This window comes from Rissa tridactyla, chromosome 19, assembly GCF_028500815.1.
Source record: "Rissa tridactyla isolate bRisTri1 chromosome 19, bRisTri1.patW.cur.20221130, whole genome shotgun sequence".
Lineage (NCBI taxonomy): Eukaryota > Metazoa > Chordata > Aves > Charadriiformes > Laridae > Rissa > Rissa tridactyla.
Genome location: NC_071484.1, coordinates 4,155,172 through 4,180,150, shown reverse-complemented (window position 1 = coordinate 4,180,150; position 24,979 = coordinate 4,155,172). Strand labels below are relative to the sequence as shown.

General features: G+C 47.4%; 1 protein-coding gene across 5 annotated transcripts; it reads right to left on the bottom strand.

Moving 5' to 3' along the window:
* Window positions 1-8,488: 8,488 nt before the first annotated feature.
* Window positions 8,489-23,497, bottom strand: METTL2A (methyltransferase 2A, methylcytidine). 5 transcript variants are annotated; one of them, XR_008469866.1, is made up of 10 exons: window positions 23,377-23,497; window positions 21,455-21,546; window positions 17,201-17,562; window positions 15,771-15,820; window positions 15,229-15,289; window positions 13,918-14,057; window positions 13,060-13,166; window positions 12,775-12,840; window positions 9,231-11,418; window positions 8,489-8,725 (listed from the first exon to the last, which is right to left on the bottom strand). XR_008469866.1 is itself a non-coding variant. In XM_054224457.1 (9 exons), exons 1-9 carry the CDS (start codon window positions 23,463-23,465, stop codon window positions 11,267-11,269), a joined length of 1,119 nt encoding a protein of 372 aa, XP_054080432.1. In that variant the 5' UTR covers window positions 23,466-23,497; the 3' UTR covers window positions 8,489-11,266. The 5 variants fall into 5 exon arrangements, 2 of the variants coding, with proteins under 2 accessions (XP_054080432.1, XP_054080433.1); XR_008469867.1 differs by having other exon boundaries at window positions 8,489-9,396; window positions 9,565-11,418; XR_008469868.1 differs by having other exon boundaries at window positions 8,489-9,811; window positions 10,791-11,418.
* Between the last annotated feature and the right edge of the window lie 1,482 nt (window positions 23,498-24,979).

Genomic DNA, 24,979 nt, shown 5'->3' with positions numbered 1-24,979 from the left:
ACAGGGCAGGCCTCGGGGGGGGGTCACAAAGGCCTAGCGGGGGGCAGGAGGCCTGGGAGGGGGGTTACAAGGGCCTGGGGGGGGGGGCAGGAGGCCTGGGGGTTCCATAAAGGTATAAGGGGACAGGGCAGGCCTGGGAGGGGGGGGTCACAAAGGCCTGGGGGACAGGGCAGGCCTGGGGGAGCAGGAGGTCTAGGAGGGTCACAAAGGCCTGGGGGGGTCCACAAAGACCTGGGGGGCAGCACAGGGTTGGGATGGAGTCAGGATGCCTGTGGGGGTCGGGGGGGGGGGGGGGGGGGGGGAAACAAGGCACAAGGTGGGGTCAGATCCAGCCTTGGGGCGTGGACAGGCGAGGGGGGGGTGCAAGAGCAAAGCGGGGGGGTCAGGGCAGGCCTGGGGGCATTTCCCCCTCAGGGGAGCAGAGGATGACCTGCCCCCCCCCCCCCCTCCCCTTCCCCCCCCTCACTGTCCCCAGAGGGGGGGGTGTCCACCCTCTCTCCCCAGTCTCCATCTCCCATAGCCAGGAGCCACCTCGCTCCCAAACCCACCCTCACCCCCCTGAGGGAGGGGGCAAGGACACCCCAGCACCCCCCAACACAGGACCCCCCCAAGCCCCCCCCCCGGGATGGGGGCCTGGTCCCGTTCACCCCCTCCTCAGGGGCTGAGCAAAGATGGATACACAACCCCGGCAGCTCCCGAGAGCCATTGTCCACCCTCGCCTTCCTACGGCCAGGCTGCCAGCGGGGGGGGAAAAAAAACCCAGAATAGGAAAATCATCAAAATAAAGGCTCATCCTGGCTGCAAATGAGTGATTACATCGCCGTTTATTCGCCTTTCTCCCGGGTGGCCTGGGCCGAACGCGAAACGCCGCTGCCGGGTGTTGACGCCCGCTCAGCTTTAAGGCTGAATCAGCTTTCTGAAAAGCAAACAAGCAGGGGAGAAAGGGGAGGAAAAAAAAAAAAAAAAACCAAACCACCCGAAAACCCCGAGGTTTGTTGGGAAGGGAAGTGGCCGGGCCCGTCCGAGGGGAGGCAGGCGCGGATTAGCCATGGAGGTTTCCCCGAGAAGGGATTGGCGGGGCAGGGAAAGCCGAGGGACATCCGTCACCTCCGTGTCACAGCGCGTCCGACAGTGAGCGATTTATGACCCAACTGGAACCTACCAGTTTGGCAAACGCGACGATGCGGAGGAGAAGAGCTGGCGGAACGGTGCGGAGAAAAAACCCGCTCTCGCAAGGCAGCGGGGGGAAGTCGTATTATTTAAAAATTGTGAATTTATCGCGCATCGAGCCCGGCCTTATTTGTTAACTTGAGGTTGCAAATGGCTTTCGAAGCGCCTGTCTATTCTCACAAGATATGTTTCCTGTGCTTTAATCCGTTTTGTTTTGTGTGGGTTTTTTTTTTTTTTTTTTTCAGTAGAAGAGACACTCCAGTTTCAGCTCCCCCTGCGTGAGTCACATTTTCAGCACAACCAGCGGCAGGAATTTGTAAAATAAATAAATAAATATCGTTTTGTGTGTTGTGTTTTGTTTGTTTTTTTTTTTTTTTTTTTTTAGAAAGAAAAAAAAAAAAGAAAAAATTCTAGAGTAAATATTCCATCAGCTGGTAAACTAATCACTGCCATTTAGGAGAGCGCTAATTAGTACCATTCGCAGTTAACATTGTTCGGGGAGGTATAAATTTCATTTGCGCATTTCTGTTTGATGGTGGGGGGAAGGAGGGGAAGATCTGGGAGCCCTTACACTCCGCAAAGGGACCCACTTCCCCTCGGCTCTTCTGGACCCCCGCCCCCGCGAACGCCTCCACCTTCACCCCCTCGAGCGCCGGGCAGGAATCGGGTGCCATAACACCGGATCTCTGGCACCATCTGCCCGGTTTTGTGTTTTAGGGGTGATGGGGGTCGCTTTGATCTAATAGTTCTCCTGCTTTTTTGGAGGGAGCTTTGCTGAGGCTCTTCCTCCTCTCCCACGCGTTGCTGGCGATCACATCGCCCTCGATCTTTTCCGACAGGATAACAGAAAAAGACTGTGGGGTTATAATTTCCTAACGGCGCTTGGCTCGCTATCGCTTTCACCGAAGTCAGACAGATCAACGACCCTGCTCTTCTGCCCTCTGGCAGGACCAGATGCCCAGGGAGGTACCAGCCTCCTGGAGAGTTTACTGCAGGAATGTTTCCTAAAAGACATCCCGCCGATTTTGGACATGGGACCCGTGGCTGCAGTCCTGGGCTCTGCCGGGGTCAGGCTGCAGAGGCAGGTGGTGACTTCTGATAATGAACCCGATAAGCTGAGGTTGCACCATCCTCCTCTCGTGACCTGCCCTGCCCCATGTACCTCGGTGCTCTGCAAAAGGGTTGGAGTTTCTCTTCTCGCTTGTGTTTCAGGGATGGAGCACGTCCTCTAAAGTATGTTTTGGGGGGGCTTTGGGGAGACCGCCTGTGGGGCTTCCTATCCAAGGGCTCCACTGGCTCAGCTCGGCTCCTGGATTTTCAGTCCACAAAGCCTTTCTTCTTCTCCTTGGCCAGCCATACAATCCCAGCCCTGGAGGGGTTCAAGGCCAGGCTGGACGAGGCTTTGAGCAGCCTGGTCTGGTGGGAGGTGTCCCTGCCCAGGGCAGGGGGTGGGACCGGATGGTCTTTAAGATCCCTTCCAACCTGAACCATTCTATGATCCTTCCCTACTCATCTGCTGCAAACTCAAATACCGTCCTCTCCACCTTCGTCCTCCAAAGAGCAGCTCAGAGCAACACTTCCAGCTGCAGTTTCCTTTGCAGGACGTGGCAGCTCGTCTTTCTGTGGCGCAGAAGAGAATCCAGGCATCAAGTTGAAACTGTGTTTCTGGCCACAGGCATAAATTTTGGAGCAGCCTTTAAGGGTATGTCCTGCTGTCTGCTGAGTGCCAGATGGGTACAAGAGGATTTCAGACAAGTTTATCCGACAGCCTCCGTAGGCTGTAAGTTACCAGACAGATTTCCCAGGGCAGCCAGAGCCCGTAAGTCAGCAACCTCCGAGGTTTTTCCTCCTGCACTCCATTTCCATCCTTTGAGCAGGGATGCACCACCCATCCCAGCCTGGTACTTCTTCCCGTGCTGTGACGGTGCAACCAAGAGCGGGTTCCCTGCAACAGCAATGGTCTCTAAGGTAAAAATATATTTATCGGTGATAACACACAGCACGCTTGGACTCTTTGTTATGGTGTTATCTCCTGCGGGAGCTAATCCCCCAGGTTGGGACTCAGCAGAGAAGTGGAAGACTGTTGTTGTTTTTTTAATTCTGCTTTCTCAACAAGAAGAGCCAAGTTATTAGAATGCGCTTCTGGCAAGAAAAGGTCAGTTTGTGACTTTCCGTTTTTACAGGGAAAGGTTTTCTAATTCAAAGTGTCTGGAATATGTAAATATTTAATAATTTTGTATAGGAAATTTTTTGATTAATTTAAAAATTCTAATGTCGACTTTTAAGATACTACTTCTAAAAGCCTATAAAGCATCAAAACTAAAACAATGCTTAAGGTTAGGAGGCCGAAATTCTATCAACCTCAACTTGATTTTCCCCATGGCATTTCAGTTTGTGAACGGTTTCAATACGTTTGACTTTCTGGCCCAGCAAGAGAAGAGAATATTTGGATCTCCAAGAATTCTCATGCAGGAAAACTCCTCCTTCCAGCCCGCGCTCGAGTGACACAGGAAAAGTATTCCGTTTCCCCCCCTCCTTTTTCATTAACTTCGTAAGAGCCCCTGGTGCTTTTAGAGGAGCTGGTTTGAGCGCTGGCGACGGGATGGTTGTGAGCGACGCAGTACGTACATGGCCGACCAAATATTATCTCATCCATGGGGGCAAGCCAGCCCTCCTACACCATCGTCTCCGCCAGACTCCTCCCGTCCAGCATCCTGCTCTCCAGGTCTGCCATCAGCCAGTGTTAATGCTTCCCATTACATCCCCCGTGGCAGCTCTCGTCTTCTTGCACTGGCCTCCTTGGACGTCAGCGATCTCCTTGGCACGTTGCACTTGATGTATCATGTTTTGAAGAACTCCTCAGCTGCAGCAGCCATTTTCTGTCACTGAATTCGGCTGGAGCAGTCTCCGAGAGCTCCCCTCCAGCCAGCACGGCGCGCGCAGCAAAATAAGGGCAAAACCCCTGCCTTCGCATCACAGCTTTGCTTTTAACCCATGTTAGATTTCACCAAAATTAGGTAAGATTTTATAGAGATTTGAACACAGCGTGTAAGTTCTTTGTCTTGAATTTTGAAAAGATAAAACGCCAGAAGTCAAGCTCCTGAGCTTTTAAATGTGGTTTTGGTGATTTTTCCTTTGCCTCTGCTTTTCAGGCTTGTGAAATACTCTAACTACATCTTTCCTAGCATTTCTGTACTGCCATGAGGTCTAGAAACGGATTGACATGATGTAACACATCCACAAAAAAGAGAGCCGAGATTCCTCAGTTATAACAAGGATGCTGGGGAGTTGAGAAAAGCAACAAAAAGCCTGAACCTTTAAAACACAAAAGCTGGCATCAGTGATTTCAAATCTGAAAATTTTACGGCCATTAAGAAAAAAAAAAAAACAACCCAACAACGAAAGCGTTCAGCACTCAACAGGTTTCCTAAGGTTTTAGCACTGGGGGGAGATCTCACCTCCAAGCACCGCATCCAGAAGAGCCAATCCTTGTCTGCAGAACAGATTCTGTTGTACCTGAGGAGGGATGAGTCGCAAGTGAAGAGTATTCACAACATCTCCCCCTTGCGTGGACTGAGCATCTAGTAAGGGCAGGGCTCCCTCCCGGCACAGCCCTTCCCTCGCTAGGAACATTAAAAGGGTCTCTCCTCATTTTCATTAGACCAGGAGAAAGTTGGTATCTCACCTACTCAAAGATAACATGCCATCGCCTGACTCCTTCCTGAGGCCATTCGGAGAGCCTCCACCCTCCCACACAATGGAGTTTATCTCGGAGGTTGTTCCTGCCCCTCCCTCTGTCTACACCTTCAGGTATCCCATTAGGGAGGCTTTGATACCCGAACCCAGTAGGAAAGCATCCAGGTGGCTCAACCTCCACACAAGCAGCAAGCCAAGCGCAACCTCGGAGCCGTGCCCTGATCCCAGGGAGCGCGTGTCCCGTGGGCCGGAGGAGGGACGTGGACCCGCGGCAACCACCACAGCCCTGCCGAGGGGAACCAGAACCCACTGGGCTTTTTTATTTTCCCCCGCACGCACCTGAAACGATGCGATTCTCCTTTACGTGCCAGCAAATCCTTCCCTGTCCTCGCTCACTACCAGCTTCCTAGAACACAAGAGGGTATTATCCTCAGCAGGATTTGCCCCCTGCTTCTCTTCCTCCTGCATAAAACGGGCATAATAACACCCTACCTTACAGGGCTTTTGAAAGCCTCAATTAAACAAACTGCTCTGAGATTTGTGCAAGAGGAAAATTAAATCAACATCCTATTGTAAAACTAGAGCTACTGCATGCACGTTTCTCTGAGTATATTCAGCCTCTGTGTGAATGTCTGTAAATACATACCAACCTTCATAACCAGGCTCGTCTCAGTAGGGAAGAAGTCACTTGAAGTCAAGGAAAAGCCAGATTTAGTTTTCCATGCAACCTTGATCGACCTCTTCGCATCCACCCTTGGCACTGAACGTGGAAAAAAACGTGCGGCTGTGTAATTTCAGAGTGTAGTGTGCTGTGCCTGGCTGGGTGGTGCTCCCCAGACGAGGGGCACCCAGCACCATGCCTTGTGCTTGGTCCCATGGATGAAGAAGTCTCAGGGGAGGATCAGCCAATTTTCTCCCTACATGAGGAAAGCCACATCCAGCGCCCCTGGGGCGGCGCCGCAGGGTACCTCTCCACTTACGGTCCTAGAGCAGATCCCCTGGTGCTCCCTACGCACGACACAGAGGTGTCAGCCCGGCCTCTGCGACCCAGGACTGCAAACAGCAACTCCCCACGTCACATGAGCTGAAAGAAAGTTTCATAGGCCAAAGGCTTGGCCGCCATCCCCCAGAACTCCTCAGATCCTGGGAACGCACCCCCAAATAACATGAAAATGGAAGCCTACAAACCATTAAAACAACCTGAATACGGCAGTCATGCGCGCTCTCCACCCCAAAATCAAGTTCTTGTTCACACGCTGTGTTGGCGCTTGCAGTGAAGACTCTTTGGAGTTATTCAATACCAGGGAGCGTGTTTTAGAGCAGCAGGGTCCAAACCTCACCAGGATGTTCTTCCTTCCTGGAGACAGCCATGGACCAACAGGCTGGGACCTCCAGGCAGGTGCTGACACGTTAGATTTGCTAGTGATCTTTGCCATCAACGCTTTCCAATCACAGCGAGTTCCCACTCATCCAACTGTGGGTCAAAGACTATTTTCAAAAGCAAAAGCCTTCCCTGGTGGGACACCTCCCGTCATATCATGCAGCCTTTGGGCAGGAGGCAAAAGCAGAGGCACACACATGGCTAAGCTTCTCCCTGCCTGTGCTCCAGCCAAGTTGCCAGGTCCGGACAAAGGTAGCTGCATCCTATTTAGTTGAAATAAGCACTCACTGTTGCCTACACAGGTAATTTCCTGCACTGTGTCCCACTTTCTCAGCAACACAAGCTCCCATTCAGCCAGGCACTTGCGCACAGGAACCTACTGCCTTCAGCAAGAGCTAAGCACAAACTCCAGAGCTTTGCTGATTAAGCACAGAGCTGACAGTTCCTTTCCCTCTAGAGCACTTCACTTTGCAGGAGAGTCCCCCCCGCCCCCCGCCAAAGAAAAAAAAATTCCTCCTTTTTCCTCGCTTTTTTAGTAATTTCTATCATGCCCTGAAAACATATGCAACCACACTGTTAGAATCAGAATCCTACGGACGTTGTGCAAAAAGACGCGTGCCAAGCACACACAGCCCTGTCAAGGAAGATGAATAGCTACAAGAGCAAAAGTGACCCCGATCATGAATTTTCTCTTCTGGACTAATTTTCCCCAATATGGCACCAAACCAGAAGTGGTGGCACTGCTCTGATTGACAAAGCAGATCCAGTTGACCTACGAGGAGAACAAAGAAGATTGCATGACTCAGTTTCCCTCCATCTGTCTTTACGGAGGTGGAAGGATGCTCTCCAGATCCCTTTATAACTCGATCCCTGCAGCCTCAGCCTCATCCGTGCCCTCACTTTTAGGCACTGAAACCTGCGCATCTTTCATGTGTGCTCAGGAAAAACAGTTAAGTTCAGTTTGGATCTGTGATTCCTGCAGGGAATCCAACTGGGGACCAGCCGGGGCTCATCCCAATGCCAACAACAAAAGGCAGCTCTTTCAGCTTTAGTTAGGATGCGACGCCAAAAGCCGCTGGGATGCGTACATGGAGGTTCCTTCTGCTCACACCTCTGTTTTATTGAAAATAACCAGGTCTCATTTATCCTGGAGCTCTACAACTAACTGCAGGATTAGAAATGGTGGTGATATACCCTGAGAAGGTGGAGCTGAAGTATTTGGGAGAGAAGACAATTGTGTCTGGTCTCACTTGCTTCTGGCCAGAAGCATTTGATGACTACTGTTGTAACAATAAAAATCACTACGGATGACTGCCGTTTCCTGCTTTCCTGTGCTGTCAGGAGGACCCTGGGAAAGCCCCAGTTTTCAGTGGAATTTACAATTTATTTATTTTGGAAGTGAGGGTATCAAAAATACTCCCCAGCCTCTTGTTCTCTTTACCTCCCCTGTTCCCTTCCTGCTTCCCAGTTTCTAGCCAATCTGTGAACTCCGGATGCCACAAGAGGAATGGTGTACCTGGGGAGGCAAAGCGTTCTTTGCCATTCGCTGGAGCCCTCAGCACCACGGCTGGATCGAAAGCCTTTCTGAAGGACTAGTTCTGGCTCAGCCCAAGTCACAGGCTTGATGCCATAATCCCTACATGAAAGGGTTATGCAAAGGGTCAGAATAGGTGATGATAAAGTTCCCTTCCAGCCAAAACAATCTACGAACCTCCAAGGAAATCCACCATCCTCTGGCAAAAGCCAAGACCAGACTTTCTGAAGTGTAACAATGTCTGGCCCAGAATTGCAGGGGCAGTGCCTCTGAAGAGCTATGAAATCATCTCTTCTGCTTGGGAGGTTTGACGAGCTACGTTGGCATTGCCTGTCAGCCACAGACCGCAAGACTGGAATGCTGGGAGCAAAACCAGAGCAGATACGTTCAGAATGGCTTTAAAGCTAATGTTACACTGCTAAAGAGGAAAAAAAAAAAAAAAGAAAAGAAAGAAATAAAGGCACTTAACCTGGCTTTTCAACACAGTAAAAGTGAATTCAGCGATTTCCTTTGAACATGCTAGGGAGCCGTTGTGCAACCCAGCCTGCTCAGCAGGCCCAAGGTGGGAATGGCAGAAGCTGCTGCAAGTCAGGACCAAGGTACCTGCGCAGAGCTGTGTGGGAGGCAAGGCCCGGAGTCGCAGGAGAGCAGATGCTTCAGAGAGAACGGGAGCTGGCGGAGATTAATGAAGGAAGCTCAGATCTGTCTGTAGGAGGCCCGGCTCAATTCAAGGCCATTAACTTGTTGCTTTCTGAACACCAACAGGACTGGAAACAAAAGCATGTCTGCCCAGCATGGTTCACGCTCAGCGATTGCTTAAATACTCCAGCAGAACGAAGAGTGTTAAGAAAGGCACAGAGCCACTTCAATGGCTGCAGGCTCACAGGGCTGCAAGTTTTTGCATGAAGCCCAAGTCAAAACCAGGCAGGCAGCTGGGACGTAGCCTTGAAAGTAGAAGCAAATAAATTACTAGCCTTCATTTTCTGCCATTCAGGAGTTTAAATTTAAAGAGGAGTCAACTTCCTTAACTTCAACTTTAAATAAATCATGTTTATAATTAAAAACATATTTTCCTGTGCTGCTTACAAGCCTTTGGATGATTAATAAGGCATTTTTCAAATTACTTTAATTCACACTAATTATGCTGCTGTTTACCCCAGTCAATAATTTTTCTTCCAGGGAGATAAAGCTAGCCCAGGAGGAGGCCTCCCTCCGGGGACCAAGGAGGGAAAGGACCCCAAGGGAACAGCCTAAGGCACCAGCAACACACGGGAGGTCTTTCACTGAAAGCGACAGAGCTGGTTACATGAGTCACGTCACGTCAAACGCTCACAGGACTCCTTTTGCTAAGCCTGACTCTTTGCCTGGCTGAGATGAGAAGGCATGAGCTTGCTCAGCTCCCAGGGGCCTTGAGCTGTGTTTTGCCTAGACCTTGCCTGAGGTACCAACCTTGCCAGGGAACCAGACTTTGTAGGTTTAGCATGAAAACATAGCAGCGACTCCAGAGCTTCTGGGTTGGGTCAGGCTTGTGCCTGGCAGAAGTCAAATGTGCTGAGGAAGAAAGAAGCCTCATCTCCTCCTATTTCATCAGCAGACGCTGCAAAGTCTCTTAGCCCTTTAGAAAATAGAGTACAACACATTGAACAAGAATTCTCTTCCCAGTTATGTGACTCCCTTTCACCATTATTGAAAAGGGCTAGATACACAAAGAAAAGCAATGGTGCGTTTCCATTCCCGCCCTGGTACTGCAGCCTTTGTGGTATGAATGGGTTTGCTGGGTCACCTTTCCACAGGAAGGGCTGCGATGTCCTGACCCAGAAGCCTTCGGGCAGCAGCCATACCAATGCCTGCCGGGTGACACAGCGACGCAGAAGTTATGAACTGATCATGCTGCCACATGCCCAGAGAGTATTGCTACAGCCCCTTCCGATGCTTTACAAATCCGGGTGCTCCTGGTTTGACTCTCCAGGACTCCTGCAGACTCTCCAAAGTCAGCAGTGACATTTCCTCTTCTTTTTACCCTTTCTCCCCTGTTTTAAGACAGCAGTTATTTCATAACCTACGTGTCTCTATAGTTGACGGTTATTCTTAGGCAACTGTAAGCCACAAATGTCTAGCTAACAAAATATCCATGCTTTGTGTAGCATGAACCGCTCTTCAGCCAGTGGTGCACACACAATAGACCTTGTTGCTTCATGAACTAAAACAAGGTGTGAGATATCAGGCAAGGCTTTCCCTTTTGAGAGGAGAGCAGGCACTAGCGAGACCCATAATAACAGAAGAGGAAAAAAACCTAGTTACTGAACGGTGGCTCAGATCCTTCAGATCAGGGGCGCAGAAGCATGTGAGTTTCTGTAGAAGCCTGATTTATATTAATCAAACCAGCGCTGAAAAGCGTCACCACAGAATTTATTCTAATACCTGTTGTACCACACCCTAAAAATAACAAAAGAAAACAGGCTAAGATAAAAGATATTTGCTGTCAAAGGTGGGGAAATACCTTCAGAAAGCCACAATGTTGGCTTCCTCTAAGAAATTAAACAAGAGTGGTAGACATTCTTCCGATTGATAATCAAAGACAGCTGTCTTGTCTACTTGGGTTTAGCACACCACCGTGACAGGGCAGCGCAGTTTGTGACCTGGGTGCTGCAGCCACCAAGAACAGTTTCTCACTGTTCAAGCACAAAAATCAGGTAATTCTGCGTAAAACCTGGTCCCGTGAGCTGCTTGTGATACTCTGCGCTCTGGAGGTACCCCAAAACTGGCATCAGCCCCAAATCTTTGAAAGCCTGAACCTTGCCTGATATGAATTTATGGCACCTGAGCTGTAGTGCGCTACCTCCCTAGATGAACACTCTTGTGGACAGTGAGGGCAGCGTAACCTGCTTTCTCCACAGGTTATCTGCATACCACGAGGCATCCGTGGGGAAGCTGGCACAGAGAAACTAGCATGTTTTTTTCAGCTCCTGCCCTCGATCAGTGTATTTTAACTTGTGGATTTGCACAAACCTGAATGACCAGAAGAGAGCTGCATGAGGTAAGTTGGCCAAGGGATCCATATTAGGCACAGTCACCAGTTGCAAAAAGGAGCAGATTTACCCTTTATATGGTTTTTGTTCCCAAAACAAGAGTACACAACACAGAGGTGATGTCGAAGATCTCCTTCTGTTTCACGTGGACATCCAGAGTAAGAGTGACTCACTATTCAACTCGCTCAGCTGCTGTAAGACAGCCTGACCATTTCTTAAGTTGTTAAAACCATAAATAATTTTAAAAACTCAGACCAGTAGCAACACATTTAAAATACTGTTTGGTCTCCTCTTATGGCATTTGTCCTTAGCAAAACTCACTCGAAGTGATGCTAGGCACTGTAAAAGGCACTGAGGTCCCGTGTACGCTGGACTCCGTAAAACCACATCTCACCAGGACGACACACCGCACGTGGCCATGAAGAGGCTCCAACCTAAAAACCGTGCCCTGTTTCCTCACAGTTGAGGGGCAGGAGGTTTGCGGTATTTGCACTGGATCCATACTCGATACATTGTCATTTGTTTCCCGCGGTTCACTTGCAATCGCCGATCAACCAGATTCTGGATTTTCTCCAGCCCAGCTGTCGTGAAGAGATCATTTAATTCATCTGGAAGCAGAGAGAAGGAGATTGAGGATGCCACAGCTTTCATTTAACTGATACCCGCTCACACTGAGGGCTAAACTATGTGAAAGATGGGCCAGAGGAAACTCACAGTCTCACTCTTGCAGGGAAACGTAAAGGTCAGGCAGGACTTAACTACTGTACTATGGGGGAATTAAGAATCACAGTTTCTCGAGTTTCCCTTCTACCAAGGAAGAAAATAATTATTTGGAAGGCAATTAGAATTATAAAAACTTGACACAGATAAAACAGTTTCAGACATGGGTATCGCCTCTAGTAACCGATTAAGGGAGCACCTTCTGGTGAGTAGGGACAGATGCATTCCTTCCCCCTCCCCGCTCTCTCCAGAGGAATTTTAGAGTCTGCAAGAGCACAGAACGGGATCAGACCTACGCTTTTAAATGGCGGCAATAAGATCTGTGCTGTATAGGCTGGAGGGGAACGGGATTCATTAAGGTTAAGGTTAGGGAAGAAAAAAAAAAAAAATCCTTAAAAAACCACACCCTGCTGGGGCCCAATCAAAGCACTAGGAGCCCTGGAGGCTGCAACACTTACAGGGGCAGGTATTCCTGACCAAGCACATAAGTATGGTAGTGCCCCAGCACACTGGCCCTGGGCAAAGCCAGAGCCAGTCCTGCTGAGCAGCAGAGAGCTTGTTCAACTGCAGCCTGGGAGCACGTGATTTGGATGGAGTTTCTGTAGAAAACGGGCTAACAGGCCCCAGCTTGTGCTCTTTTATCAGATGCTTGCCATCGTGAAGCGTTTGCCAAACACGCATTAAACATTAATTTTGTTGTGACAAACAAGACTTGGGCAGCGGGGAAGGGAATCGTTGCAGCTGGGCCACTGCTCTAAAACTCACTGTGCGGAGGGACCCGCGGTGGAAGTGACTGGAGGTGTAATTGGTGATAAGCAGAGAGAATACAACCCCTGCTGAACACCAGGCGGCAGCAGGACTGGAGAAGCTGCCTCAGGTCTATGCCAAACCATGCCCTCCTTATTTCTTCATAGGAGAACAGTAAAGTTAAGAGAAGCTCCTTCAAGTGGTGTCCATCTCACTCCATCCTCTGCAGGCAACAAGATTCAAGGAGAGCTCCTCCAATCCCACCCCTTCCAGTGTACCAAACATGCTAGTCTTTCCTCTAAAAGGATGTTCCACTAAGGAATTCACCACACTGTATGCATCAGCAAGCGACAAGCCCAGCTATGCGTGCAATTGGGAGACACTTAACATTTTGCACTGCTCCAAGAGAGAGGCTGGAAAGAGCTAGTGGCAAAACTTGAGGGCACAGGGACAAAAAGAGGTGAGGAGACTCAGAGGGCTGTTTTCTAGCCTCCTACCTTGTGTGAAGAAGTAGACTCTGGTGCCATCACCTCTCACATAGAAGTTATCAGACAGACATTGACCTAAGGGCAAGGGGGATTTAAACAGTTACCAGCTATCATTTAAAAATCAACAACTGCCATCCAATTGCACGTAAAGACAAGAGGCACTTCTCCCAGCGCACGCTGTGCTTAAGGAGAATTAATGAGCTGCCTCCTAAACAGGAGGAGCATCCAGATGCTTCCAGAGAAGCATCATCTATTAGTGATCTGGCAAGAATCCCCAGGGGAAAAAGAAAATACCTTTCTTAAACCGAAGCTGGGCCAGATCATAACGGCCATAATCTCGCAACAAAATCATTCCTCCTGGTTTCAGAAGGCGACTCAGTCTGTTAACGATGCATTGCATCCTGAGGAAAGACCAAAACAGAAGTATTCATCATTCTGCAAAACGATGCTTGTTTCCTTAGCCTACTTTCCAAAAAGAAGGTATAAAGTTTAATATATATTTCAATTTCATATAAAAAACTACAAAAAGCTAGCACTTTTCTGAGCTCTCAGACTTAGGCGGGTTGATTTTATTTGGCTGCCTTATTTCTGACACTCCTCAATTCTGCTTTTTTTTCTACAACGATAACTTGGCCTGCCACAGCAGGGATTAACTGCTCTCTCTTACTAATTTCAAAAGTATCTCCGCTGGTTTCTGTAAAACAAGTAATACGTGAACTTGAAAAACGCTGTGAAATAAAACCAAAGGGAACAAGAAAGAGAGACCAGTAGGCTGTAATACACTGTCACAGTACAATCACAGCTCTTTTTAAAAATGTTTTCTGAACCTGTCCCCTCCCTTCTTGCTACCTCCCATATAAGAAATTCATCTAGCAGCACACTTTCCACAAATGGGTGCTGAGCGCTCAGCGGGGCTGGGGTTCAGAACAGGTGCCCAGCTGCGAGCGCAGCAAAATGTCACCTGTAGTCACCTGCACCAAAATTTGTTACAACAGAAAGTACCTGCAAATTTCATTTTCAGAGGCTTAATGGAAAACCGGACCAGGCACAGAACAAACTTTAATTTTGCTTGATGTAAGGGGACCTACTATTAAAGAGCTCCAGTTCTGTACGCATTATCTTCTGCAACCAGAAGGAATTACTAAAACTTACTTCTCTGGGAGAATCGCTGAGAGGACAAAGATAAGAATAACTACGTCAAGACTCTCGTCTGGCATTGGGAAAGGACTTTGGTCATTGCACAGGTCATGGACAAACGCAAAGCAGCGAGAAGAATCATATTCTGCATTGTTCTGTATTAAAGGGGAGAGAAATTAGAGCATTAGCAGCAGAGCCTGATCTCAATATTATCTGGACATGGGAGCATTTTAACTTTCACATAATAAAGTGGTATGTCCAGAGATCTGTTTCAGCCTCACTGAACTAAGGCAGATGAGGTCCCATAGGCTCTCTGGTCACACGGGGAACAGGGGTGAAATGTGAAAAATAAGTACACATGGGATAGTCACAAAGAGCTTTGGACTTGTTACATTCAGACAATCAGCATTGCCAAAAACCCGTTTGAGGGATTATTGCAATTTTAAGGTCAGGTTTTCCACTAATAGTGGTAAGAAGTGAGGGATTTACACTTAAACTGAGTACCTTTACAAAAGTGCGAGCGTCAGGGCCTCTCACTGCATCACTGAAACCAATATTCATTTCAACTACAAGCAGACTACTCCCTACATCCCAAACGTCAAACCTGTCTGCTTAAAGTTACACTCTTAAAAACCACATTTAGACTTCTAAAAGAAGTTGTATATTTTTCTAAAGCTGCTGCTGGAGATTGCAGTGCCCTCTATAAACAGCGCTTGTGTCAGCTTAAGAGGATGAAATGGCATGCTGCTTCTGCTGCTGTGCTCCCCATCTCATCTCATGAAGAGACTGATTACATTTGATACTTCATATATTCTCAGTTCTCTTCTGGCCTGAAATTTGTTAGCAGTATTTGTCCTTTGACTAAATTACAGCCTCTCGCTCCACAGACAGCAGTATCCCTCCTCAGCTGTCTGTGCAGAAGCAATCAGCTGATGTTCCCAGAACTGCAGTGACAGTAACGCACACACAAACCAAAACCAGCTTCAGTTCCTGTTAAAAAAATTGCCTGAATGTTTTCAAGGTTCAGCAGTTACTCAACTAAAAAAGCACTGGATTTAGAAAAGTACTGCCAACCACAGGGGAAAGAAAATCTGGCTGACTTGTCTGCTGCCAACGTGACATTTTGAGAACTCCAACTTCCCTCATTTCTACAATCTTCGATGGCTTATTTTCCTGGTTTACCAGTACAAGGGTCAGCATCAGGGCTAGCTAAAAACAGAAAGCTGCCACCACAGTCACACAGCTGATGGCAGCTGTGACATATTTGTGTTAGTGTGCGATTGTCACCGTGTACTTCCTACCTTCGTAAGTCACCATTGAGTTTACCTGGACAAGATCCACAGCTGTTGTAGAAAAATCACAGCAATAAACAAAAAGTCCTGGGTCACTGAAATAAAATCAAATAAACTATCATCATTTATATGAAGGTGCTCCACAGGAATTACAGAAGTTTCTTGAATGCACAGAGCACAGAATTGGGAGCCAGAAATCCTGGGCTTTAGTCTATCTCTATCAATAACGTGTTGTGCAAAATCTGGTGGATCGCATCGCTCCTTTATGCCTCAGTTATTCTCATATGGAACTGACTGCTTACTTTTCCTTCTGGAAAAGGAGAGACACTAAGGCCTGTATGAAAATGCTTTCAGAATGAGACACGTAAATTCGCCTTAGGTTTCACTGGTTGCATTCTAAGACCAAAGATTTCCAAGCTCAAAACACAATCATTGGAAGTCGGACGCGGCAGAGGGACCATTTGCACCTGGCCTTTCTCTGGGACTGTGTAAACTAGGAATACGTGCAACAATTTTCCAACTGTTTTTCAGAGGCTGGTATATCATGCAGGTAAAAACCTACTGAGAACTACTTACTTGTTGGTTTGTAAAATTGGGAAGACTGTATTTCCAGCACCACAGCCAACCTGCACAAAGTAGATGTACATATAGTGAAAATAGTTTCTTCAGCATGTCCCATGCAGCTCATTCCAAATCATCTCTCTACAGCCATGGAACGAAGAGCAACTCATGAGTAACAACTGAGAAGGGCAGTGACAATTTGCAAATCTCACTGCAAGATCTGAATACATTCAGCTCTGAGGAGCAGGCTCACATATAAGCCTTTGTGGGAAACCACTAAGCCAGTTCTCGTAGAAATCTTACTAACAAGCAATATATTGTTACTCTTTTGAAAACTTATTGCTGGAATCCCAAGCAGAACAACCAGTCTGAGTCACTGAAGCATTGGCAAAGGCCACGGATTAGTTGCATTCACTTCCACAGAAAATCCGAGCAACGGAGAAAGAAGTTTGCTTTACTATAATTAGATCCTGCTGTTTCAGAGTTTCCTTCACTAGACGGCTCTTCCTCGAGTTACAACTAGGCCTACCGTGATTCTGCCTTATTATTCCTTCTGCTTGCTCCCATTTGAAGGGAAGATGGCTCACACAACTGGGTTTGGGGAATTTGCCCAATCAATGTTTAAGGAATCCGTAAAATTCAAATAGACTGATCAGAAAACACCCCTGATGCCTTGCAGGGACAGGTATTACTGAAAGTACTCAGGGGAGACAGGAAAGCCGCAATGACCCAAGAACAACAAAGTCTAAGGAAGTCTCAAAGCCTCAGATTAAATTAAAAAAAAATAAAATATCAAAAGAACAGTTCATGTTGACCCTCCCTAGAAGGGCGGACTTCCACAGAACATGAAGCATTAATCAAAACCAGCGGTATCTACAGTGAACAAACTAGAAGTGGCAGAGTAAAAGGCCATTACCAGCTGTCAGGAGTCTAATATTTAGAAGCCCTACAGAGTTTTCTGGGATAAACCCTGTGTCAGTCTGAGATTCCCCATTATTACATGGGCCATAAGAAACAAACCAGAGAGCATCTTTACATTCTTGGTTTCACTGTTTTCTTTCACACCTCCCAAGGCAAACAAGAGTCAGCACAAACATGCAAGACATAAATGACAGGGTAAAGCTTTATACAGACAAGTAAAAGAATCAGCTTCTTCAAAAGATGACTTTTAAATGCTTGTTTCAGCATCTGATAGTAATAGTTTGTCTTTTAAACGCGAAAGCTTCTTATGGTCCTTGTGCTCTGCCCATTCACAGCCTGAAACAACAGAATCCCAACAGATTTAATTCAGTTCGAAGCTGCCCTCTGTTTTTTGCAGTTTACTGACTTAAGACAATCACCCCATTCACTTGCTCTTTGCCAATGATATATACTTTTATGTTCCAGTCACACTAACACCGACACAAGGGACTGTTTGATGTGTGACTCTGTTTTAGAGCTATTACCTCTAATATACGGTAAGATGCAGATGATCCTGGGTAATCTCCATCGCTTTGATTCAGCTCACTATACTTCCGTGCAGCCAACTCCTCCATGCAGATCTGAGGTGTGCTTTTTATCACGTTTAACTGATCCTCTGCCCTGGTTTCCAGTGAACAATGTCCATTTTCACAGCTTCCCAGCCCCTCATTGTTGGATTCTTCTTTGTTACTAAATTCGTGTGCAGAATCCCCATTTTGACTTGGGTTCCTGTTAGGTGCCAGCTCAGGAAATTCAGTGAACAGCCAGTGTCTGTCCTTGAAGAAGCCATTTTCATGGATTTTATAAAAGTCATCCCAGTACCTCTTAGCATTCACCTCATATTCCTCTGTGAACACAAACAAAAACGTCACCAGCAGTCAAATCAGAAGGTCTCAGAGTTTAATCAGTTCAGACAGTGAGGGATCGCTGCAGATATCTATTCAACAATCTGCTTTAATAAGTAAGGTTATTGATTTTAAATCACCTTTATTTAAATTCTGCCACGACACATAAACACTCACCCTGCCTCCTCACAGTACCTTTGTGAGGACTCAAAAAGGTAAAAGAGATAGAAGAGGAAGGTGTCTGTCTCCTGGTAGGATTTAAAGGAAGCTGACAAGAGAAAAGGCCTCTTTGAAGGAGGCTGGATTGAAGAAATCCAGGTTTTACTTCCATCTCTAACACTAACTTGTTCAGTTCGCTGGAACAATTCATTTGGAGCCTCATGACACTAAGTGTCAGGCACTTACAACTTATAAGGAATTCTAAGACAGATGCCTGGAGCTGAAGAGTCCTGTCCAACATGCTACCCCTTTTTTTCAGATGGAGAAAAAGGAAAAATAGTCAACTACATAGGCCTGGCAGAAAGCCCAATTAGCATTTGTGCAATACTCCAAGATTACAGGACAGCATGTTTTACACAAGTATTGCTAGAGCCCAGTCTACAGCACTTTGTTTTCCATAGTTCCGTGCATGTTAGAGCATCACGCATTTATGAAATTAAAACAAGAGAGGGGAATCGACAGAAGTGACCACTGTCATAAAGTAACAGTGGAGAGCTAAGGTGGACAGACTAAAGGTGATAAGAGTTAACTTTAGCAGCAAGCATTATCATTTTCACACCAAGTGGAGACATTCCAGTAGCAAGATGAGTATTACAGAAAGCTGGAAGAACTCTTACAAAGCCATGAACTAATAAAATTCAAGACACCCACAGAATTATTTCCACACATCTTCACAGATTTCAGACCAAGTACATTTCCAGGGGAACTATTTTTTCCGTGGGAAGTTATGAATCCAGCTGGTTTCCTGAATTCTCGCTGATGTGATGAGCTCTCTGTCCTGGGAAGTAAGAGCTAATTATAGCACCCTGTGCTTGTAATCACCTAGGGACATTAACATCCACAGCCAGCGATCCCAACTGCATTTTAATAACATGCAACTCCTTAGCCATCTTTGCACAGCAACAAGTGCATTACTGAATGCAAATGATTCTCCCATAATTAAAGACGACGACTGTATGTGAGAATGGATAACCCCTCTCCAACGTCTACCAAGCGTAGGGTTAAAAGAAAAAGCAGGCATCTTAAAATTGGAGATTAGCGTTATCATCTAAACTGCAGTTTATTTATTAGTCTTCCTGAAAAGCACACCAGTGTTTAGAAGATATGTGAAGCACAAAGAGCTGATACAAAAATACTTTCTTTACCTCAACCACAAGGATTTTCTCCTTTTAAGAAGCCTTGGCCTTAAACCCAAAGTTAAAAGAAATTTTAATGTCTGATATTAGACTAGAGCAATAAATTTGTGCCATGATGTCACTGTAGCTCAAAGCAGGCAGGGTCAAGTCAGTTTACTATTTACAGAGGAGAACTCAATGACTGCTAATGTCAGGGGACTAAGTGTTATTGATTCATACCCTGGCACGCTCCTGCCCGAACTGTCACTTCTTCCATGTACTAGTAGGGATATGCGAGGCTGCTGGGGCTGGAAATGCTCTTTCACCTAACAAAAATCTAAAGTCCTGATTCCTGCTGGTCCCTAAAAATCCTGTAAGAGCTTGGCTGTAATGGGATGCTTACCCGAGGTGCTGGGGCAAAATTCCAGCCCGGTCATTTTGGATTACCCACATTTTTGCCATAGTGTAATAGTATAACACCAAACAAGACATTGTGCTCCTCCTGTGTTAAATTATTGTGAAATTCTGTTGGATGCTATTGAACAGCTGTTACACTCCAACCCACATGCGTGGAAGCTTTATTTAAAGCTCATTTACCTCGTAGACTAGTGTTTTCTAAGCACTGGAATAAAGGATCAGTAACAATACAGATGCAAGAAATCAAGGGCCAGCTGACAAAGATTATGCAAGAAACAGATTTAAAGCAAAAAAAAAAAAAAGTAATTTTTTCAGTCTGACTTCCTGCACAATTTATGCCAGAGAAGTTCATGTAATACTTGCTTCAAGATCCTTTTTGTGATATTACCTCATGACGACATCAGCATGCGAGACAGATTCCTCCAGAGACTTTTTTGATAAGGACTCCTGATTTTTCTGCTCGTCTTTGTAAGGACACCCCCAAAGCCAAGCCCATACTCACCGTTTCACATTGCAGAAGAAGGGTAAACAAAAGTAACTGTTCACAAAAGACAGGAAGAGAACCAGGGACCCCCTGAATTGCATGGGGGCTAATTATGGAGCCTCAAAAGGAAACCGAGAAACTCTTCCGCTTCTTTCTTTGTTCCCAGCCAGGAGACACATCTTCAACATGCCCCATAGAACTTCTCTCCTCCTTCAGAACAACTTCTGACAGCCCCAAGAAGTCCACAGAATAATACAGCCATAATGACCAATAGCCTGCCTTTGTTCTCCTGCTTGGACATTACTGATCCTCAAAATACTAGCCCCTTCAGGCACACTTGGCTGGGCTGGCTTCCCTACGTTTCAGCCATCCCATTGTCTCCACACGCTTACCACTGAATAGCAACCATCAAAATCTGACTGGCCTCCATTGTTCAGTCTGGGAAATACATCATGAAGACCTGACAAACTGCTCTAACAGCAAATTGCTCCACAATTTCATAGTTGTATATAGGTTCTCAAAGCATGACAGACAGCACCCTTTAATGTTAACCAGATTTTAAAATGAACTCAACACAATGGGCATCACAATAGAAACTGCTGGATACTTCTGGGAATCCAAGAAATTAGGAGGGTTGCTCTTTGGTGTAATTAAATTTGCTATTGTGAACACAACTGGAAGCTATATGGGAAGTGTCTCAATAACTCCAGTAGTGTTCAGCATCGCCTTACAGATGACACACTCAATTTAATTTGAACAAAAGGAGCAGATCCATCCTAGAGCTCGGCAGGGTATAACAAGATCACCGTCAAACAAGTCTCTTATCATACCAAAGAACAGGAAACCATTTCACCATCGTTCAAGGGACTGGATGATATCTAACAGGTGTGGAGGACAGAAGCAGTATTAACCCACCAAGAACAGCTTCAACCATATTACTTCACTGTAGAGCTGTGCACCTTTAGCTTGATTCGGATTCAGGTAAGCTTTGCATTTTGGATGTATAAATATCCTTTATGCCAAGTTTGAGGAAATAAAAACTTTGGAATCCCTCTTCTGCCTCTCTGATGATACACACTTCGATCAGTATAAAATAATTTTTCTTTGCTTTTGATTTTATCATTATCATGTTGCTTGTTAACCTGCTAAAGGTGAATACGGACACTACCTTATTAAACGCTCTTAAGAGAAAAAACAAGCTTGCATCAGGGATATCTCCACAGCATGCAAGCAAACAAATGATTACCTGTTAGAAGTTAAGATTTAGAGAGCAAAAGCAAGCAGAGAAAATAAGATTAAATGAGGCTGTTGCTCTACGCTGAAAGAAGTTTGTTGACAAGGAACACTAACAAGTATTTAAACGTACACAACATGAACAAAGAAGCTCAACCCAAGATGACTCCTCCCAGCCAAGATCATTTCTGTTCCAGTAGGATGAGTCTCTGGAGAAGGTGGAAAAGTCACAAAGAGGTAAATAAAGAACAGAAAGATTCATCCTTTTCCATTTTTTGTTATCAACCACTAGGTGATGTGTTTTAAATGATTTGGGAGATGGGGAGAAGGAGAAATAAATAATGATGCATATGCAGCTCTGGCCAGACTGTTCCGCTCTTGTATGAACAAGTTAAGACTCAGCATTACAATAGTATCCAAAAGTACCTTGTTTATCTTGCGGCAATAGCTGTGAGCTGTTCTCTTGAACTTTACTCCTGGCACTGGCTTCCTGCTCTTCTGACCATTCCACATTATCCCTGTTGTAAAAAATAAGATGAACTACTCAGCTGAGAATGGTAAGGCGAAGACAGAGAGAAAAGAGAAAGGTCTAGACAGCTCTCCTGACTGGCAGCTGTGGAGCTTTTCCACGATCTCTAATTCTAGCTCAGCAGCAGTACAGCAGCTATCGGCACATACGGCTCCCAGTTCTAAATGAGCTGCACTCGTAGCATTACAAAAGATGTAACTGGAAGGGATCCCAAGAGACACCAAATCTGTCCGCTAATCCTTTTCCCTATTTGATGCTCAGACAAGTTTAGAGGAAATAAATCCTTTCTATAAAACCACAAGGGCACTCAGCACAAACAGGCCTGCTCAGAGAGGAACTGCCATTCTCACATGGTGAGAAGCACCTGTGACTGCCAGCTAGGTGCGTGTGTGCAGATCATCAACACAGGCCATTTGATTTAGCTGTCTTGGAAAACTATATTTTCTTTCTCAAGTTAAACCAAAAAAGGCAGTAGGGTTATTTGGAAGGTAAAGCGTTATATTACTATTAAATCAAATTATGAGGAAAATACGCAGGAAGCTTTAAAGCATTAAGAACCTATTAATAACTTAAATGTGCATACGCAGTTGCGTAGCCATTAAAGTGATTCACTTGACCTTTCTTCATTAGAACGAGTGAATGAAAAGCAGACTACAAGATCAAGAAGCACTATTCTGGCCTCAGGAGAAATTAGTCTTTTGATATTAACTCACAAAACAAAGACTTAAATGTCAAGTCTGTGAAAAAAACCCAACAGATTACTAGGAGTTTCTGTAGGGAAATACTATTAAGGATGTGCTTTCGTAACATACGTTTGGTATAGTATAGTCCCAAAATGAATGACAAGCTGATATATGCACATATTACTTTATTACAAATTAAGCATACCCAATTCTCAATAGGGCTTAGCAGCCTGAGACCAAAAGCGGACGCATTTACCCCAACAATGCAAAATCTGACATTTTGGGTGCCTAACATCTCCTGAAACAACAGCTTTCTCCAACCAAAGACCTGTTCCAAGCTAACGTCTAGCAGGATCTCACAGTGTTACAGCATCGTGTGGCAACAGATGGGTGAAGTGATCTTTGTTCAATCTATAGATTAGTCACTAATGTATACAGATGGAGAAAAATTATAGAGATTTCTGAGAAAGGACAATTTAGCTTTATTAACTATAGCAATGAAACAATTGCTACAGAGTAAAACAACACTGCTAAAAGTCTAAGTAGGCCTAAGGAATTCCAACTGCGTCAGGAGGAGCTGAGGGAGGCTCAGGACCCCCCAAGGATTAGCACCCCCGAGCACCCAGGGCCCTCCCACACCTCTAAGCGCTTACGGCACCACCTGCCACGCTGGCAGCACCCAGGCCGGAGGGTGCCACCTCCTGTCACAGGCCCCTCTCGCTGCCTGGCCTCCAGCCCCGCACCCACAGCTCCCCCGGCCCGCTCCGCTCCCCACCGGACGCTTCAGAGGCGAACCCGGGCGCTGGGCCAACACGCCGGGAGAGAAGGCGAACAATGTTTGCGGCCGGGCGCCCGTGAAGCGGAGCGGGGCTACTCGGGGCCGACCTGCCCCGGCCGCCGAGAGCCCCGTTATTTAGTTCCTCGCCCCGGACTACCGGTGGCCCGAGGCGGCGAGGACGAGCCCCCCGCCCGCCATCTCACCCCAACCCCCGCGGCCGAGCGCGGACAGGCCCCACAGAGCAGCAGCGGCCCACAGCGCCTCGGCCGGCTTCCCGGGCCTCCCCACTGCGGGCAGCGAAGGGCCGAGGATGCGGAGCCGGGCACCGAGGGGGCGAGGAGGCGGCGGCTGCCCTCACCAGGCGTTGTGCTGGAAGAGGCGGGCGGGGTCGGTGAGAAAGCGCCTCCCGAAGGGCCGCCGCTCCGGCGCCTCCCTGGGCGCCGCCATGACGGGCCGAGCGCCACCGGAACCGGAAAATCGCCTCGCCGTCCGACCCGAGAGAGGACTAGGCGGGCGGCGGTCACGTGAGGGGCGCCGCCGTCACGTGGGGACGGTGGCGGGAAGCGCGCGGCCGCGGCCTCAGAGGGATGGCAGACATGGCGGCGCCCGTGTTGAGCGCGGAACGGCCACCACGGCGAGAAGAACGCTTTCCCCGGCTTTTATTTCGCATTTCATACAGCGGGAGGGGGCAGGCCCGGCCCAAGCCGCCGTTGTCTAGCATTCACCGGCCGCCGGTAGCGTCTAAGTACGGCCTCCGCCCAGTGCCTGTCGCCGCCTCCGCCTCACAGGCCGCCTCCTGCAGCAGAGCTGGCGGTCCAGTCTGCGGAGGTCGGTCACCGTCACCAGCTCCCGGCAGGCGTTCCAGGACCAGGAGCAGGTGCAGAAAGTCTGGTGGAAGCACTCGCTGCCGGTCTGCAGGCCGATCTGGGCCCCGCCGATCTTCTGCCACAGCTCCAGCAGGCTGCGGCGCTGGCGGAGGGCCGGGCTCTGGCTGTACGGCTTGGCTGCTGGTGGCTTCTGGGAGGAAGGAGAGAAGTTGAAAGAGGAGTCAGGGGACCATGGTGGGGGAAATCACACAGCTTTGCCCAGGTGGGACCAAGTGCCGTGTATGTACATACATGACTAAAAGTACTTCAGTGGCTCGTTATGATGCGGTGCTGGCAGGTTATAACCAATTCATGCTGACCATTAACAGTAATAAACAGCCAAGCTATTATTACACCTGTGGTTTCATTTTTCCTTGCACTTACGACAAAATTGCTCTTTAATACCTGTGTCTAGGTAAAACATTCACCAGACAGCTAATTAATAGGTTACACGAGTGACCAGTCACACTTAGTTCTGCTCTAATTACAGTCCCGTAAGACAAAAGGTCACATCTTCCCTCTACGTTTCACACTCACTTGTGCTTGTGTCTTGGCCAGGCTGGCTGGGAGGAGGTTGGAGGCTGTTGTCAGAGGACGTGGTGTGTTGGGGCACTCAGTGTTGACAGCAGAGGAGCATGTCTGCTTTCTATGGTGAACAGGAGGCTTGACAGCAGCTGCCTGATTAAATAAAGCACAGGTTTTCAGGCTTGTTCCCACACCTCTGGTGCTGTTGCGCAGCTGAAGAATTGCTTGTTTCTCACCTCCTGCACCTGGTTTCTCTCATGGATGATGTGACTCCCAAACGAAATGGTTGGCTTGTTCCTCTGCCTCGCCACCTTCTGCGAGCCCTCTTTTGGCTTTGCCAGTGTGGCTGCATCTTGTTTAGAAACCAGCGGGAAGATGGGTACCTGGGCGTAGGGGCTGCCTGAATGGGGCAAAGGGAAGTGGGAACCAGAGTCACCGACTGTGTGGCCAACCCCCAGCTGCCTCTTGGATGGTCTTCTCTTGCTGGGGAAGGACTCAGTAGGTCCTGAATTCCTCACTCTGGCCCACGAGTCACAGCAGCTGCCATCAGGCCTGCCCAGCATCAGCAGG

What these genes read in the sequence shown, in the direction of transcription:
- METTL2A (XM_054224457.1), bottom strand. Translation starts at nt 23,465, where the DNA reads ATGGCGGCGCCCAGGGAGGCGCCGGAGCGGCGGCCCTTCGGGAGGCGC. An exon ending in CTCTTCCAGCACAACGCCTG is followed by an intron (nt 21,547 to 23,376) that starts GTGAGGGCAGCC and finishes TTTTTACAACAG; the next exon opens with GGATAATGTGGAATGGTCAG. An exon ending in CCAATTTTACAAACCAACAA is followed by an intron (nt 15,290 to 15,770) that starts GTAAGTAGTTCT and finishes ATTTTATTTCAG; the next exon opens with TGACCCAGGACTTTTTGTTT.